Here is a 17,530-nt window from a genome sequence, read left to right on the forward strand (position 1 = left end):
AATTTGTAACATAACTTTTTCCTTTTTTTAGACCCATATGTGAAAATCCACCTGATGCAAAATGGTAAGAGGCTGAAGAAGAAGAAGACGACAATCAAGAAGAACACCCTCAACCCTTACTATAACGAGTCCTTTAGCTTTGAAGTCCCATTTGAACAAATCCAGGTACATTTTTCATCTGTTTGCAAAACATTCGTAAAACTCTGAAATCATGTTTTCTACGGGGCAGAGTGCTATATCATTGGGTAAAACTGAACTATAAAAACCAGCAGCAAACATTTGGTTGCATATAAGCCATTGTTAAGTGGGAGCTCATTTACCAAATGATCAGTTTAGAGGCTTTTCATCATAACAGAATAATGAGAGGCGCTTCACTTAAAATCAGCTGGGTTTTGCAATTTGACAAGCCAATTGCTCTACGGATGTGATTGTCTGCACTTTGTTCTTGCCCGTAGCATGGATCTTGGTGCTGTTTGTAGCATATATCACAATGATTAGCATTCATCAGCATCATTATTTACATTTAACCAAGTATGCTGCAATAATTAGAGCAATAGAAAAATAGATGCTGTAGCTGTGATTCGAGAAGAAAAGGAAGCACAGATGCTTTTCCAGGACATTATGGGGGAAAAAAGGATAAAGGATACATAACCTGTGCCAGAAAGGGATAGCAACAAACAAGATTATCTCTTCAGGCAATACAGTAATTAATTCAAATTGATTAAGGCTGCCACATTTCAAAAATCACAGGTTTGGTACAGCGTGCCTCAGATTTAATTTAAACACCGCTGATCCCAATCAACCCCATCCAAACATGGCCTTATTTAGTGCTGCTCATGCCAGTATGTTGGCTAAATTTACATTTCTCATCTCATCAACAAGAACCAGGTTGATTATTAAATAATTGGTCAAATACAAAAATTGTCATTGATTAGATTTATTGAGCAGTAAAAGCAATACGAGAATTAAACACACTTAAAAGACTTAATTCGATCGTAGAAAAACAGTTAAAGTCCAGCTACCTAAGAGCTAAATGCTAAACTAATGATCTGTTTAAAGAAGCCTGTCATCACTGACAGCTCTTTAGGCCTCTGGCTGTATTGCATCTGATTTGAAATGAAGACACTCAGAACTGGGAAGACTCTTAATTAGACACGTTCTGTTTCCACCAGTACAGTTTAATTTGCTAATCAAGTTCTCAAGCACAATTCTTAAATTACACAGACATATAGAAGTCTGCAGAGGCAAAGCGTTGGCTTTGACACCAACCTGACCCAGGGACTTTCTAAGTAAATAATCGAAAGATTTTAATTGTCTCAGAGATTGCGTGGGAATTACAAGCAGTGCTTTAATTGGACTATCTTGTAACAAAAACAGAAGGTTAGTTATTGACTCGTGTTATTTCGCAGCGTCCTTAGCCCACACGCAATTAGCTGTGCAGACACCATTTGAGATGTACACATGCTCTCCTTATAGTCCGTGAGCCCATTTGACATCAAACTCTAGCTTGTTTGCAAATTAAGTGCAGTTTTTTTTAACCTTTCTATATTTGACTTGAGCATATGAACAAATAGAGGAAAAAACAGTCACTTATGTGCTTGTGTTAAACTGAAAAAAAAAAAAACGTATAAAAATATATTTCAAATTCTGGCCTCTGAACAGCTGGAGATGGTAAAGTGAATTAAAAGACAAATACATGTTATAAATGTTCATGACATTATTTTTTTTCTTGTATTCAATCTTCATATTTCATTCCATGAAAGCTATTAAGCTTGTTTCGAAAACTGCTGAGCTGTTGTTTAAATGGTGTCACTAATATGATTATTATTGGCAAATCAGTCACAGCAAGAAAAAACAGTACTTGCTGGTCAGTGATGAATAACACGAAGGTCTGCTAATTTTCCTTTAAAGAAAGCCGTGTTTGAATGACCAATTTAAAGCTGAAGTGTCCCTTTAAAAACCCACTAACCCCAACTGGCCATCTGGGAGCCTTATTCAGTATTTCATTACATGGCGTATTAGGCATGCTCTTTTAGAACAGCGACTCAGAGCTCATGCAGGTGGCGGTAGTTCCATCTCAGTCTGCCAGTGGATCGAAACTTAATCAGGACGCTTTGTGCACTAATTCATATTCTCTGCCAGAGATTGACGCCCGGGTCACTCCTCTTTGCAGCGTCCCTTTGAATAAACACACAGTGAAGCTGAGTCTCAGACCTCTGAGTAATCACACATTTTGCTGTGCTTGGCGCTGAATATAAGCCAAGCTTGATCGGGAGTGTTTGTTACTGTTAATCAACACTAATGTCTCAAGGAGCACCTCATTCCCTGCACTATACCATTTAGAGAAATAATGAGGAACTGTTGGCGCTTAATACTCTAATACGTGCATTACATATCCACCCTACCACAAAGAACAAGAAACACCTACTGTATCAGAAGTCCAATATGTAAAGTACTGCTCAAAAACACAAATCACAAGAGAAAACCTCACAGAGATGATCATGTCAGTAAAGAAGCATCAAAACCTTTGTCTCTGATCATAACACATTATATGACATGTAATTGTCTTTCTTCAGATTGTATTGGGTGTTTTTGAAGCTAGGACTAGAGCTAAAAGTTATTAGAAAATGAATGTGAATCAATTTTTGAAACAAATAAAAAGCACAGAATTAAAAACTGACCTTTAAATCGTGTTTGCCTAACAAGACTCGGGCCTTTCAATTCTACAACAAAACCATAGACTGTATATGAAAAATGGCAGCAGCACTCCACGACAGCTACTAAAGCCCCACCTTCTTTTTAATGACCTGTTGTTATCCTCTTTTATTAATCACTTAATCACTAAATTAGACTTAGACATAACAACTAGGGATGGGTATTGATAAGATTTTCACGATTCCGATTCCATTTTCGATTCTGTTTAACGATTCGATTCTTTATCAATTCTCTTATAGATTCTTTTTAAAAGGAGAACACACAGGTCGATTAGCTTAGAACTTCGTTTTATATCTTCTCTTTGAGCAAGATAGAAATTTAGGAGTAACATGGCCTTACAAACCCAACAGTGAGATCTTAAGAGATCCAGCCTATGGCTCTTCAATGGGGTGTCACAGGGTCCCCGGGGGAAAAAATTGTAAATGTAAAATTATAAAATAAATATTCTTCTGTAGCAATAACAAAGTATAACATAAATTATTCTGTAGCAATTACACAAGAATATCCAGTAATGTCCCTGCCTACAATTAAACACATTCACTTACCAAAGTGAAATCGGGGGCATCTGCTGTGGCAAATGGGTGCAAGCCTTTTACCACAAACTGAGTCACTGCTCGGTGACATTCGTCTATCCTGGCCTGAAAGGAGACGCTACCGGTAGACTGCAACGAGAACTGCCGGCATCTGAGCCAGACTCTGTCTGTCTCTCTCATCATGATCACCTAAATGCACAGTAATGGCAGGTTTTGTAATAAGGCAGATCGCGCTAACATCATATGCACTGTTAGTTGATTATTTACCTGCCGCATTAACGGGAGAGGACGTGCAAACGTTACCGCTGCTGCTGGGTTGAGATTCACGAGTCCAGAGCGAAATTAAAAACACGACATTCATTTAAGGTCATCGTGTGTTTTGTGAGCAAATGCTTTTGCATATTCGTAGTGTTTCCTCCCTTAAATGAAATATCTACTTTGCAAGTATTGCAAGTTGCCCTGTTGTCATCCGTTCTCGTAAAGTCTAATCAAACTTTTGAGCGTTTGAGCCGCCGTGTTTCCTGCCAGGTAAATGACACTCCGCAAAAATGGCAAACAATTCCAAGGAATTGAAACAGTGGGAACCGGTTCTCAACAAGAACTGTTTTTTGTTACCCATCCCTAATAGCAACTGAGTCCAGGATAGAAATCATGCATAGAAGACAGAATGATGAGAAGGTAAAACTGGAGGGTTGCTGGTCAGTGATAATGACTCATTAGCTTGTTTAACAAGGTATAGATCTAATGAATGTTAATTTTGGCTAACAAAAACAGACTTTAAAAAAAGACATTAACTGAAGCAAACATTTGTAGATGGAGTTTACACTCTTTTTTTGTCTCCTTCTTTCCTCCTCTCTTTCCCCCTCTACAGAAAGTGCAAGTTGTTATAACTGTTCTGGACTATGACAAGATCGGCAAGAACGATGCCATCGGCAAGGTCTTTGTGGGCCTCAACAGCTCGGGGACGGAGCTGCGCCACTGGTCCGACATGCTGGCCAACCCCAGGAGACCCATCGCCCAGTGGCACGTGCTGAAGCCTGAGGAGGAGGTGGATGCTCAGCTCTCCGTCAAGAAATAGGCAGGGCTCTTTCAGTACCTGCCTTGTAGTACTCTTTAGCCAGTATGTGTAAATACCTCAGTGATATATGGGTCCATCCATGTAACTCCCTGTCCCACTTTACCCCCTCCCCCACCCGTCGACCTCTCCCAGATTCATCACTCCTAAGTTCACACACAGTCCTAATTGTTGAAGTGTCCTGCAACATCTGTTCTCTGCTTTTTTCTATCAGGTTCTCGCTTTGATTCAGCAGTTTTTGATTTCCATCTCCAAGCCCTTAATCGCCCAGACCAAATGCCCCCTTCTTTTAAGCAATATGATCTGTATAGATAGCGCATGACTGAAAGAATTTATTGTACCACAGTTGTATATATAAGTATGCAGACATAAATGATTTCTAGTTTATGTGTTTGTATGTTGTTACCCGTTTCCTAATCTGTGTATATCTTGATGTTTTTAATAAGATGTTCTATTTTAAATTATGTAAATGCAGATATAGAGGAAAGCCAATATTATATATCCCAGGATTTAAAAATTCTACCTTATTACCTTATTGCATTCCAGAAAAAAAAGAATTCCAACCTGCAAGACGCTAGTGGAAATATATTCACATTGTAAAGGACTTTAAGTTCAGCAAAGGATCATTACAGAAAAGACAAACGGATGAATATATCCACACAAAACTCCAAAATACAAGGCCATTAACTACTATGGTTCTGTAGGATAAATTATGCTGCTGGAAATTATACAAGCACATGATTTCTTATGACTTTTTGTACCTATTTCTCAATCCGAGGACCTACATGTTTTAGCTTGAGGCACACTTGTTACCACTTAGCATTTCATTTTTTCCTTGTTTGGCAGTTCCATCTGAAATAGGTCCTCAAGTTAAAGGTTAGTTTTCTTTTCCAACAATGGAAGTGATTGCCTCCAAGAAACACCCCTTTAGAAACAACCCCCATGTGGAAAAAGCACCAAGCTGTAGCCATTGTGTCCTTAAACTCGTTTAACAATATTTTGTTAACTGCTTACTTTAAACAGCCTTGTCGTTGCTGGAGGTGTATCGCGTTTAGGCTGGGGTCCGGCATTTGTGAGGGAGTTTAAAAAGAAAAAAGGGGGGGTGGGTGGGGGTTGCACTCTGGGCTCTGGTTTTAAGAGGACTATTTTTTAGATTAATTCAGCGTCTTGACTATTTTTAGTAAAGTGCATGTTTTTTTTTACAATCTTTACTAAACGCTGGGACGGGAGGGAGGGGGGATCTACTGACACCAGGGGAGACTCTTCTGATAGGATCCCCTTGCCTTCAATCAGAGGAGAGAACAAAAAAAAAGAAATCAAGAGTAATGTTTAAACTTTGTGTCAATGTGACATTGACAGAGGTGAAGCGAGTTTAGTCTAAACACTGCCATTTACGGGGAGGTGACTTTCTGTAGAGACCCTCTCTTCATGCACACTCCCACTTGCTAGTGGTTGTAGCTTTGGTTTATTGGGAACAATGTCTTTGGCTGCAGTGGTGCCCTGAATCGCAGTCTTTGCTTTGCGTTGCCTTCTCACAGTGACAATAGAGCTAGCCATGTTTTACTGCCAATTTTAACTTTTATGTGGCTGCTATTTTGCACTGGATGAACTAGCTTGTTGACTTCTTTAGAAACCATTTTTGGATGATTGTTGGCCGGCTTTATTTCAGGACACCTACAGGAGGGGAGGGGCAGGGGGCGGAGCCAGAGAGCCTCCTGCTTGATTGGATTAATTAAATCCAAAAAACAACAACAAGAAAAAAAAAACAGGAAAAAAAGAAAGAAAGCAATGATGACAAATCACATTTCAGCCAACAGCAATTACATCAGTTTTGTTTTCTTGTTGGCACAGGACTACACCAGGGGAGCACGAAATAACCGTAAAAGTTAATGGTCTGCGTAGGCTATTAGTTCATTATGTCCTTTACTACGGGTCCAATTAGGAAAGGAGTAAGTTGTAATCCATGAAAACCATGAAGTCTCTTATCTTGGAGGAACCTCTTGCATATACTCGATACACAGCTTCAGGAGGACTTTCTAAATGTTTTCAATGTTATTGTGTAGTTGATAGCACTATTATGAAAAAGCTACTTGTCATTCCATAGGAGTCTTCTGAGGACTGCTTTGTGTATCACTGTGACTGCCGTGTGTGCTTAGAGATGTAGACTTATCAGTAGGTAGCGAATCCAGTCTGTTCTGTAGTGATGTCGTAGCGTTTAATGCCATTTTTTCCTTCTACACGCAAAGAGAGGACGAGAGAGAGAGAGAGAGAGCGTGACTGCACGCAGCCAAAAAAAAAGAAAAAAAAAAAGAGGAGGCTTTTATCCGAGCGCGAGCGGGTTGCTTCACACAGCATTTTGTTGAGCACTGTGCAATACTTGTATGTTCATCCCATAGTGTTAACGTGGGTGGCGTTGCCCGAGAGAAGAGATTATAACCCTTCGAGGATGAATCCAGTCCAGAGACATGTTTTCTCCTTTCCAGTGAAATGGTTAGGACACAGCACACTTAGATTCAGCTTATAGTTTGGAGCTTGACACCTGCTGACCTCTGTTTAGGGTTCCCTCCCTTTTCCGCAGGTTCATTTTCTCTTCTTGCACACAGTTCCAGCATCAGAAGTTTCAGGGAGTCTTCGTTAAATACCAAACAAGATTCTGCATTTAGATACCCCCTTTAAAAATGCCATGTATATATTTACATAATCGTGTCAAAGAAAATGTATATCTAGAATAAATATAAAGTGACCTGAATGATTATTCAGCTGCAAAATATCGCTCTTTTATCCAGATGCTATATCTCATCATCGTTAATCCATTTTCATTAGTTATTTTATTTATGTATTTTTATTTATTTATTTATCTCCCCTGTTGATTCAAAACCCCTTTTCTATTTGAGATGAAAACTCTGAATGTACAGTGAGGACCGTGTTGGTGTCGATTACTTTAATTAATTAGATGTACCTTGCACTTTTTGTTGTTTAAAAGAACATATTTTTAATATTTTTTCAGCTATTATGGATTCATTTCATAATCCTATGGGGTAAAAACAATCAAACAACCTCCCCTGTGATAGCATTCCAATATCACTGAGCATACTTTAATACAGCTGTATTCCCAATCCCTCTTCAGCTGGGGGAACTTTTATTTGACATGTTTTCCATATATAGATCCATGAATTCCAGTACAGCTTCAGATTTAAATAACAGAAAAATATATTTAAGTAAAAGGTGCACTCTTTGCAAAAATGGCCCAAGCAATTTGACATGAATGCTAATGCAGAGAGGTTGCACTAAAGGAATTATCCAATCAAAGCTGAGAGTAAATCAAACCGAATTATATGAAAATATCACAAGTGCACGAACGTATCAGGGAATTCAGTAAATGGGCAGCATTGCAAAACCCATCGGATTGTGAGGCGTGTGGAGGAAACTACAAAGCAAAAGCCATTACCTGCGCTGCAGCGCAATGCTCCTGTTACTGCGATTCCCCACCAAAAAAAAGTGCGCACGCGTAATCACCCCCCACACCCTAAATTCAAGCTCTCTTCTGTGTGACAAGGAACTGAAGAATCTCTCCAGTGACACCGACAAAAAGCCACACTGACCTTTCAAAAACAAAGCTGTGTAAAGTATTAGAATCTGATGCTGTAGAAAGATCCTAGTTGCCTTTGTGTATATCAACTGCCTGCTTGAGTATTTTGTGTGTGGAAATTTTCTCTGTAATCTTGTAGAACTGTTCGGGGTGTTTTTTCCTGCCATATCGCTCGCAGTGACGGCGAGCCTGCTGACGGTTATATTTGCTGTGTATACCTTCATTTTTTGATGAGGTGTTTTCCAGTTTTGTTTCACTTTGTGTAGTGATTCACTCTGTGGAGTTTTCTGACTGTTGTTATATAACTTCATATACACAAATGATCAATAAAAATGTTTTATTTCCTGTTGATACAGAAGCCTTTCATGTCGTGTTTTCGTTCGGGATGCAAAACTGTCACGACACCGTTGGTATTGATTGCCACGAGTGTGACTCACTGCTCATGCAAGAAACTGTTCACTTCAGAAAGAAAGGCGTCTGCATGCTTGACGTGCATGACAAATTCCTATTTTAATGATGGCACTTTGAATCAGACACAGCAGCCTGTTAAAAAGGTCACTACTGCCATCTGAAGGACACGCAGGGGAACCCCACTGTGTACCAGCACAGATGTAAAAAAACTAATAAGAAAAGATTCTTTCTTTCTTTCTTTCTTTCTTTCTTTCTTTCTTTCTTTCTTTCATTTTGCCTCGGGTACAGATCAATTTCTATTAGTGAATATTTACTTATGTGCAGCAGAGCCACATAATGGGGACAAGAGTTTGTCCTCCACTAAAATATGATGTCACATTGATGTGATGCTCGGATGGTAATGAATGCTGGGGAGCGGAGATTTATAGATGTCAGGCTACTGCTGCTGCTGTAAAATAAAGCTCATTTGGATGTTGAGAGTAAAACATGTCCCATGAAATTTTTACTGTAGCACGGTGCTGTCATTTTAAATTGAATTCTTTTAACCTGCCTTTTAAATCACTGAAATATGTGCTTATACTGCATCATCTGGCAGATTATTGCAGCTTTTTATTGAAACCGTGTCACACTGAGTGAAATAGTCAAGCCCAAACACTCACTAGTGTTGGGGTTGTATTATTCGATTAAATATATTATTACCTTTAATTTTCCTCCCTGTGTGGAAAAGCAATTGCTCCCTAACCCTAAAAACTAGTTGCACCATCCTTGGCAGAAAGAACTGCAATCAAGTGTTTGTGATAACTGGCAATGAGTCTTTCAGATCACTGAGGAGGAATTTTGGTCCACTCTTCTCTGCAGAATTGTTTTAATTCAATCACGAATGGTTTTCCAGCCTCTGAGACATTCAGAGGTCGACTTGCTGGTGTTTTTCAAATTGTTGTCCTGCTGCATAACCAAAGTGTGTTTCAACTTGAGGACACAAACTGATGGTCGGAAATTCTCCTTCAGGATTTTCTGGTAGAGATCAAAATAATGGTTTCATCAATTACAGCATCGAAGCAGCCCCAGACCATCACACTACCACCGCCATATCTGACTGTTGCTGTGATGTTCTTCTGTGTTAGTTTTAGAGCAGATGTAACAGGACTCAGACCTTTCAAAAAGTTCCGTTTTCTCATCAGTCCACAGAATATTTTTCCAAAAGTCTCCCAGATCATCAAGATGTTTTTTTTTTTGTGGCAACTATGAGATGAGCCTTTATGTACCTTTTGATCAGCAGTGGTTTTTGTCTTGGAACTCTCCCATGGATGCCATTTTTTTCTGTTTTATTGTTGAATCATGGACTCCGACCTTAACTGAGACAAGTGAGACCTGCAGTTCTGTAATGTTGTTCTGGGGTCTTTTGTGAGCTCTTGGAGTAATTTGGGGAAGGTTCACCACTGTTCTGAGTTTTGCTTTTTGTCTATAACAGCTCTCACCGTGGTTCACTGGAGTCCCAAAACCATAGAAATGTCTTTGTTTCTCAACTGTTTTTAGATTGTGACAGGATGTGTTTTGGTGTCATGTAGTCTGTTTCACTTTTTCACACAGGTTTTATTTAAAATATTTGTTGATTCAACAGGTCTGGCAGTAATCAGGCCTGAGTGTGGCTAGTAAAATTAAATTCAGTTTTCCAAAAGCTGTGGATAATCACAGTCTCTTCATGATTCAACAAGAGGGGCAATTACTTTTTCACACAGGGCCAGGTAGGTTTAGAAGCTTTGTTTCCCTCAATAAATGAAATCAAAAATTACATTTTGTATTCCCTCTGGGTATCTTTCTCTAACATAAAAAAATTGGTTAATGATTTCAAACATATAAGAATTACAAATATGCAAAAAAAAAAGGGGGGGGGTAATAGAAAATTCCTTTTTCACTGCACTGTAAAGCTTGTTATGCTTGTAAATAATGCTTAAGCGTAACATTATTCATGTTCATGGCTCTACTTAAAATCAGTTAGTTAAAATCATCATCAATCATCATCATATCTGCAATTTTACTGCATCATATAGAAATTTCTTAATCCATCCTAATATTGGCTGATTTTTGTGTGCCTGAAGTGGGGCAACACATGGAAAGATTAGTGTTTGTAGGATGCATGTTTGACCTCAAAGCAGCAGCTCACTATAAGATTAAGTCAAGTGTGACGGCTACAGAAGGAAATAAACAGATGCACAATACAGATAAGCACCCGATATAACTGTATTACATGAAACGTGAGCAACAGAAAAAGAGGAAATGAGATCTACATAGCAGAGTTACGAAAGTTTTGTATTCTGCTTTCGGGTTTTTTTTTTTTTAAATTTAGTTATGTTTAACCAGTATCACTAAGTTTGGGTTAATATCCATTTTGCATACATAAACTAGGATAATAATAAAGTCGTCATTTGTGTTTCTGTGTTTAACTAATCAATTTAGTTAAACTCATTTTGCTGCCGTATGACCAAAAGCCACACTTTTAAATTCTGATTAGTCTCCTTCGGATGCTATTATCTTGTTTTGTGTTTTGTTTTGTTCTCTTCTAGCTTCTCCTTTTGCTTAGAAAAATTGTGCGCAGTTTAATGCTTTATCATTATTATCGTTTCAGCGTTTTATTGTGAAAATACATGTCTTTTACGTGGAAGTGACGTTTGAGGTTCGGCTTTGATAAGTTAGTGAACGTTAGCCCGTTGTATTACCGGAAGCTGCGTGTTTACATGCTTACTGTACGTTTATTCAGTCCAAATCTCGACGAAATTGACATAAAACAGCTTCAAATACACATAGAAGTGCACCAAAATATTTATATCCACCATTCATTTTATAATTAGCCTACTGAGTTTAATTTTCATATAAACGGAATTTTGTTTTTGAAAACTAAAACCGGATGTATTTATCCTTCCTGGCTGACTCGACAGCCTTACTTGACAGCTTGGACCTCCGTCACAATTAGTTGCCTTGAACTCGTTTGGGGTGTGCGCGCTATACTGACAAAGTATTTTGCATTTGTCCTCCCGGCCTGAAAATGCTCTCTTACATCATCGGCGTGAGTATACATCAATGGAAAATTATCAGGGTGCTTTTACGCCAGCTAATTTGCATGCATTAGCTCGGCTAATATTCGCTAACATTCAGTTTTTCCCCAGCTAAGTTATCCTGAGCGCTGTTTCGGGCCTGCCCACAGGAATCTTCATGACTCACTTCTCCCTGTTGCTGTCTGTGTTAAACAAAAAAACAAAAACCCGACTTAATCCAGGCAACGCCCCGCAGGGTACTCAGACAGCTGGTAGCTAATGCTAGGAGTTGGTGGTCTGAGTCATTCTCCCACTTTTGACCTTTTATCGCAGTTGATCCGAGGTGGCTTTGACAGTATCATCAACCTCATCTTCAGGCTGCTCTTCCAAAAGAAGAGACCTGCCATCACCTTAGAGGACCCCAACATTAAGTATGCACTGCGCCTGATAGATAAAGAGGTAACCGCTCAAACGCTGCACACTTGAGTGCTTGCAGAATGAAACTTGTCTGCAAACGCAGCAGATGCGTTCACGCTCACTGCTCTGTCTGTTTCTTGTTTTGTTTTTTTTTAAAGATTGTCAGCCATGACACAAGAAAGTTCCGCTTTGCACTGCCATCCCCTGAACACGTCCTTGGTCTCCCTATTGGTAAGTGCGCACTCACGCATATATCATCACTGCCGGAGGTTTGACTGCATATCTCAAAATCTGTTCTAGCTCCTTTCCTTCTCTGTTTAAGCTAGTTTTCTTCTGATTGGCCACCCCTTGTAAACAGACGGTTTAAACAGCTGATGTAGTGCCTATTTGGAGATAGGGAATGGCAATGCATTCTGCGTAGTTCATGCCAAACCGAAACGAAGTTAGATGCCAGCAGGTGATAAGGAGGAAGACACCTAAACCACCTGTGATACAAACTGAATGTAAACGAAAAGGCAAAGCAGTGTTATTAGGAGGGGCTGATATGTGAGCACAAACTGTCACTTTATTTTTAGGAGGTACAGTTTCTCAAGTTGCCTAGTGTTTTGTTAAAAAAGCTGTTTGTGGTGAGCGCCTAAACCTCAGACAACTTAAGAATTGTGCATGGCTTCAAGCTCACATTCAGACTTGTTAGACTCGGCCATGCTCTCTCAGCTGCTGAGCCATGGCTCTGTGACACATGCATCACTTACCCTTAACCTCCTTAATCTGGCATCCAATTATGTGGACATCACATTTTGGGTTGTCTAGACCAAAATACTAAATTTTCCTCTACAAGGGCCTGATTTCCACTTACGAGGACATTATACTGCCTCTGTTGTATCAAAATTTAAAACGAATGTCTTTATACGTGGCTCTCAATTTTCTTAGAAACAAAAATAGGGTAAAAAAAACGTTTTAAAAATCCGGTGATTCTTTGTTTTTACATTCATCGGGTCCCAATATTCCCAAATATCAAAGCGAAACTAGGAATGCATGCCATGGAAGAGTTCAGGTCTTAGGAGGTTAAAGACACTCTATACAATTGATTTGAGTTCACATTTAATACTTTTCTGTAATATTTTCTCTTTTTCAACGTTGTGTTGAACACATTTATAAAGCATACCTTTTTATTTGACATTTATAATTGCGCTGTAATAACAACCCTGCATGCTTTGTTTTGTAGCTGGACTAAACTGTGATGAGAATGTTAAAAATAAGTCGTTCAGATGTGAAGCAGTTTCATGTCTTTTATTACTGCTCAATGTTATATTACAGCACTTCATGTTATAGTGCTGCAGCAGGTGCAGGAGCTTGTAGTGCCTTTGTTCTGCATCGATGTCGGTCAGAGGTATCCACGGTGACTACTGTGTGTCTGAGGTGTTACGCTGTTGCTGCTTCCATATATTTCATCATCAACTTGGAGTTGCATGAACCTCAGTCCCATAATGGGGCGATCGTGGCTCAGGAGTTGGCAGTTCGTCTTGTAATCAGAAGGTTGCCGGTTTGAGCCCTGGCTCCGACAGTCTCGGTCATTGTGTCCTTGAGCAAGATACTTCACCCGTTGCCTACTGGTGGTCAGAGGGCCTTTGTCCGGCAGCCTCGCCTCTGTCAGTGCGCCCCAGGGCAGCTGTGGCTAAAATGTGGCTTGCAAGTGTGTGTGAATGGGTGAATGACTGATAACTTAGCTCAAAGAGTTGGCAGTTCGTCTCGTAACCAGAAGGTTGCCGGTTCGAGCCCCGGCTTGGACAGTCTCGGTAGTTGTGTCCTTGGGCAAGACACTTCACCTACTGCCTACTGGTGATGGCCAGATGGCAGCCTCGCTTCTGTCTGTCAGTCTGTGGCTACAACTGTAGCTGCCTCCACCAGTGTGTGAATGTGAGAGTGAATGAATAGTGGAATTGTACAGCCCCGAAAAGCGCTATATAAATGCAATCCATTATTATTATTATTGAGTGTGTGTAAAGTGCTTTGGGGTCCTTAGGGACTAGTAAAGCGCTATACAAATACAGGCCATTTACCATAATGCATTGCATTGGTGACGTCACAATCCTGAGGTCTATTAAAGATATCCCCTCTCACAGTTACAGAGCCTTTAAAGCAGGAAATACTTGCTGTAATGGTGAATTATCATTGTTTGAGTCACATAGAATGAAATGGGTGACGTTGATGGTAAGTACGTGTTTGTTTTCGTCTTCAGGGCAGCACATCTATCTCTCGGCAAAGATAGACGGGAAGCTTGTCGTCCGTCCGTACACACCAGTGTCCAGCGATGACGACAAAGGTTTTGTGGACCTGGTGGTGAAGGTAAAGATTTAAGGAAGGTTGTTTTCATGTGCATTTTAGTTTTTATATATGAAGGTGTTGATTGTTTCACATGAATTCCTCCATTTGTTTCAGATTTACTTTAAAGACATTAATCCAAAATTCCCAGAGGGCGGGAAGATGAGTCAGTACTTGGAGAGCCTCAGGATCAACGACACAATTGACTTCAGAGGACCCAGCGGCTTACTCGTTTACAAGGGCAAAGGTGAGCAGCATAACTGAACACAGTAGGTGAATCAGCTTTATCAGCTTGGTTTAATACTCTCACTTTGCATCTGCAGGTGTTTTTGCCATTCAGCCTGATAAAAAGTCCCCAGCTGAGATGAAGACTGCCAAGCATTTGGGCATGATCGCTGGAGGCACAGGTGAGGGAGCTGTTCAGTGTCAGGACCGAGGGTGGTTTTTTTCATTTGTTTGACTCAGGTGGTGTTTGTTTGTTTTTAGGGCTGATGCTGCTTATTAGTAATAAAGGTGTTTATCATTAGTTGAAGCTGGAGTCTTGATGTCTAAATTTTGACAAAACTCCAACACAAATCATTCAACAAAGTGTTATTTGGACATGTGGACAGTTTCTGTAGATATTATAAGTTGAGTAGGTGTTACTCATGCAACCAGATACTATAGAGTGGTCAGAGCATTGACCACCACAGAGAGAGCGAGGCAGCTGCATTGGAGCCACAGTAATGAAATAATAACTGTTAAGGTAATTGGGGGAGTATGAATGTCAGATCTGATAAGTGTTTGAGCCAAAGTTTCCACTGCATCAGTGAAGTCATAACCCGATGTTGGGTAAAGTGGTCTGGCTCACTGCTCACCTCAGTGCCAACAGTGCTCGGCTGAAAAAACGGCGTTTGTATGGATTGAATTTGGTGCCACAGAAATCTCTAAGATATTAATTTAGCGTTCTTTGGTCTGCTCCCTTACTGCCACTTCAGACAGTTCCACATATTTAGTTATTGTTTTATTTTTCCGCCTATTTTTTTTTTTTATGCAACCCAGAATAGATTTGTCTTCTGCTAGTCTCCAACCAGACACATGTTAGACTAATGTGCAAACACTGACCTGGGAGATGCTGACATGTAATGTAGCATTAAAGGTTATAAAAGCCATTTTTGCAACCTTTTCTAAATACGATGACATTTTTTCCCCTTCCTCTGTGCTCTATTTGTTCCAGAGTTTATTTGGGCTGTTTGCTCATCATCCACACAGGCGTTACACACTGTAGGGTCTTTACTTTAAAGTATGAAGTGCCTTTTAAGTATCTTTTGTTCTTTAAGTTGATAAAAACGCCTGAATTGAATTGCGTTGGAGAGGTTTAGGTTTGGTAAATTTGTATAAATTCTAACTAAAGTTATGCTTTTAGAAACATTTCATTTAATCGAACTTGGAGGTCCGACTGTGACCAAAGCACACATACAGCCCTGTATTTAAAGGAGCTCTGTTAATGTAACCTGAGCCTGTGCTGGGTGTTATTACAGGCATCACTCCCATGCTGCAGCTCGTCACAGCAATAATGAAAGATCCTGATGACAAAACGGTGTGTCACCTGCTGTTTGCCAACCAGGTGAGTTTTATGAACCACAATCTAATGTTTGCAGTCAGGAGGATATTTACTACGTGATAACATTTGACCTGGACTGGAGTGTAAATTTGTGTTCACGTAGTAGTTTAAAAATATCGTCTCTTCCCGTGTTCAGACTGAGAAAGACATCCTTCTGCGACCGGAGCTGGAAGATATTCAGGTCAGCCACCCGGACCGGTTCAAGCTGTGGTTCACCGTCGACAGAGCACCTGAAAGTGAGTCCTCCAACAGTAACCACCTTCACATGTGAACTTTAACTATTTCAGACAGGAACTATTTCCAGTTTTTGTACACATCTTCTCATTACCCCGGTTTATTAGCTGCAGTAATCGCCCACTAGCACAGTCCATGATATTACATGGATGTTTGTATTTGTATTGGCAGGTTGAAGACAGACTGTTTACCTGACAGGTGTAAGAAAGAATGTAATCTTAGAAAGTTAATTGCATATGAAAATGACTATTATGTCTTGTAATGTGAGAGCATCTATGAAGTATTAGTACTCTTGCACGTTCTCAAAATGTGACGCAGCAGGCTAAAGTCAAATTTTAAACTTTTTATGTACTTTGTATGCATCCTACATTTCAAAACTTCTACATTAATGTGCAAAAACAGGTTGAATTTTTCTGTGTTCTTTGAATTTTTGCGGTCTAGCTTTTAACTTCTGATATAAAAACTCAATCGATCACAGTTCATACACAGTTATCACCGCAGGCTAAATACGGAAAAAGGTCACCAGCATCACTGAGGGCAAATTTCAATGGGTGAGTGGCCACAACGAGGCCGAGAGGTTTGCTGGTTCATTTGTGGTTATGCATGAGAAATTGTTCAATGTTCTTTGGTCGCAGTGAAGGATCACCTATTTGTTGTCACCAGGAAATTGTATATCATTGCTGGATAAGAATCATTTTTAGTTAACAACAACAAAAAAATGTCCAGTACGTGGTTTTAATGTGAGAAATGATCAAGCTAGTAGTTTTGTTCAGCAGAGTCAAACATCAGAACTGAAAACAAGCAAGCAAGCATGCTACCTGTGAATGTGTTAACCACTAATCTATAGATTGAAACATGATTATACAAATATTGATTCGTTTTATAATCAGTGATGTTATTAATTGAATTTTCTGGGTTAAGGAAAATCTCAGGCTTACAGGCAGGTTTTTAAAATCGTGGATAATTTTTGCTGATTTTGCACCAAAAAGATTACATTTTTAATATCCTGGTAAAATATAGGTTCATTTTTTGATAATGGTTCAAAATACATGCAGAGAGAGAGAGAGAGAGAGAATCATGGGAAACTCCCCAGCAGCCTAAGGCTACAGCAGCGTAACTAAGGGAAGGTTACGGGTCACCTGATCCAGCTGTAACTATAAGCTTGATCGAAGTTTTAAGACTAATCTTAAAAGTAGTGTGTGAACTTTTAGAAACTTTAAGAGTTTTAGAAACTGTAAGCCTGCAGTCTGAGAGCAGCTCTGTTAGGATTAATAAGGTTCTATCAGGCTTCAGGACCTTGTATGTGAGGAGAAGGATTTTAAATCTTATATTAAACAGGGAGCTGTCCTTCTACTCCCAGCTAGTACTCACTGCATCCAGCTTTTCATCTTTAAAAAAAAAACCCTGATAATAATGAATTACAATAGTCCAGCCTTTTTTTTTTTTCCTTAATTACTCTGAGACGATGTTTTTAATTGTAGTAATATTGCACATATGAATTAAGGCAGTCCCTTATATATGTTTAATGTGCATGCTGAAGGACCTAACCTGATCAAAAATGACTTAAACTCCTCATGGTGTTACTGGAGGCCAGCGTAA

The 17,530-nt window shown here is 39.6% G+C and overlaps 2 protein-coding genes across 4 annotated transcripts in view; both read left to right on the forward strand.

Annotated features, from left to right (window-relative positions):
• syt1a (synaptotagmin Ia) overlaps positions 1-8,263 on the forward strand; it is a 207,134-nt gene extending 198,871 nt beyond the window's left edge. For all 3 annotated transcript variants that reach the window (XM_005740862.2, XM_005740864.2, XM_005740863.2), the window contains 2 exons: positions 32-165; positions 4,120-8,263. In XM_005740862.2, coding sequence (XP_005740919.1) covers positions 32-165; positions 4,120-4,326 — 341 coding nt within the window. In that variant the 3' untranslated portion in view covers positions 4,327-8,263. The remainder of the gene's footprint in view (positions 1-31; positions 166-4,119) is intronic.
• Positions 8,264-11,012: 2,749 nt separating this feature from the next.
• cyb5r3 (cytochrome b5 reductase 3) overlaps positions 11,013-17,530 on the forward strand; it is an 8,231-nt gene continuing 1,713 nt past the window's right edge. The window contains exons 1-8 of the mRNA XM_005740866.1: positions 11,013-11,387; positions 11,689-11,814; positions 11,931-12,003; positions 14,012-14,118; positions 14,212-14,341; positions 14,418-14,501; positions 15,615-15,700; positions 15,834-15,933. Coding sequence (XP_005740923.1) covers positions 11,367-11,387; positions 11,689-11,814; positions 11,931-12,003; positions 14,012-14,118; positions 14,212-14,341; positions 14,418-14,501; positions 15,615-15,700; positions 15,834-15,933 — 727 coding nt within the window. The 5' untranslated portion in view covers positions 11,013-11,366. The remainder of the gene's footprint in view (positions 11,388-11,688; positions 11,815-11,930; positions 12,004-14,011; positions 14,119-14,211; positions 14,342-14,417; positions 14,502-15,614; positions 15,701-15,833; positions 15,934-17,530) is intronic.

Source organism: Pundamilia nyererei, unplaced genomic scaffold (assembly GCF_000239375.1).
Source record: "Pundamilia nyererei isolate P.nyererei 1_Seehausen unplaced genomic scaffold, PunNye1.0 scaffold00104, whole genome shotgun sequence".
NCBI lineage: Eukaryota > Metazoa > Chordata > Actinopteri > Cichliformes > Cichlidae > Pundamilia > Pundamilia nyererei.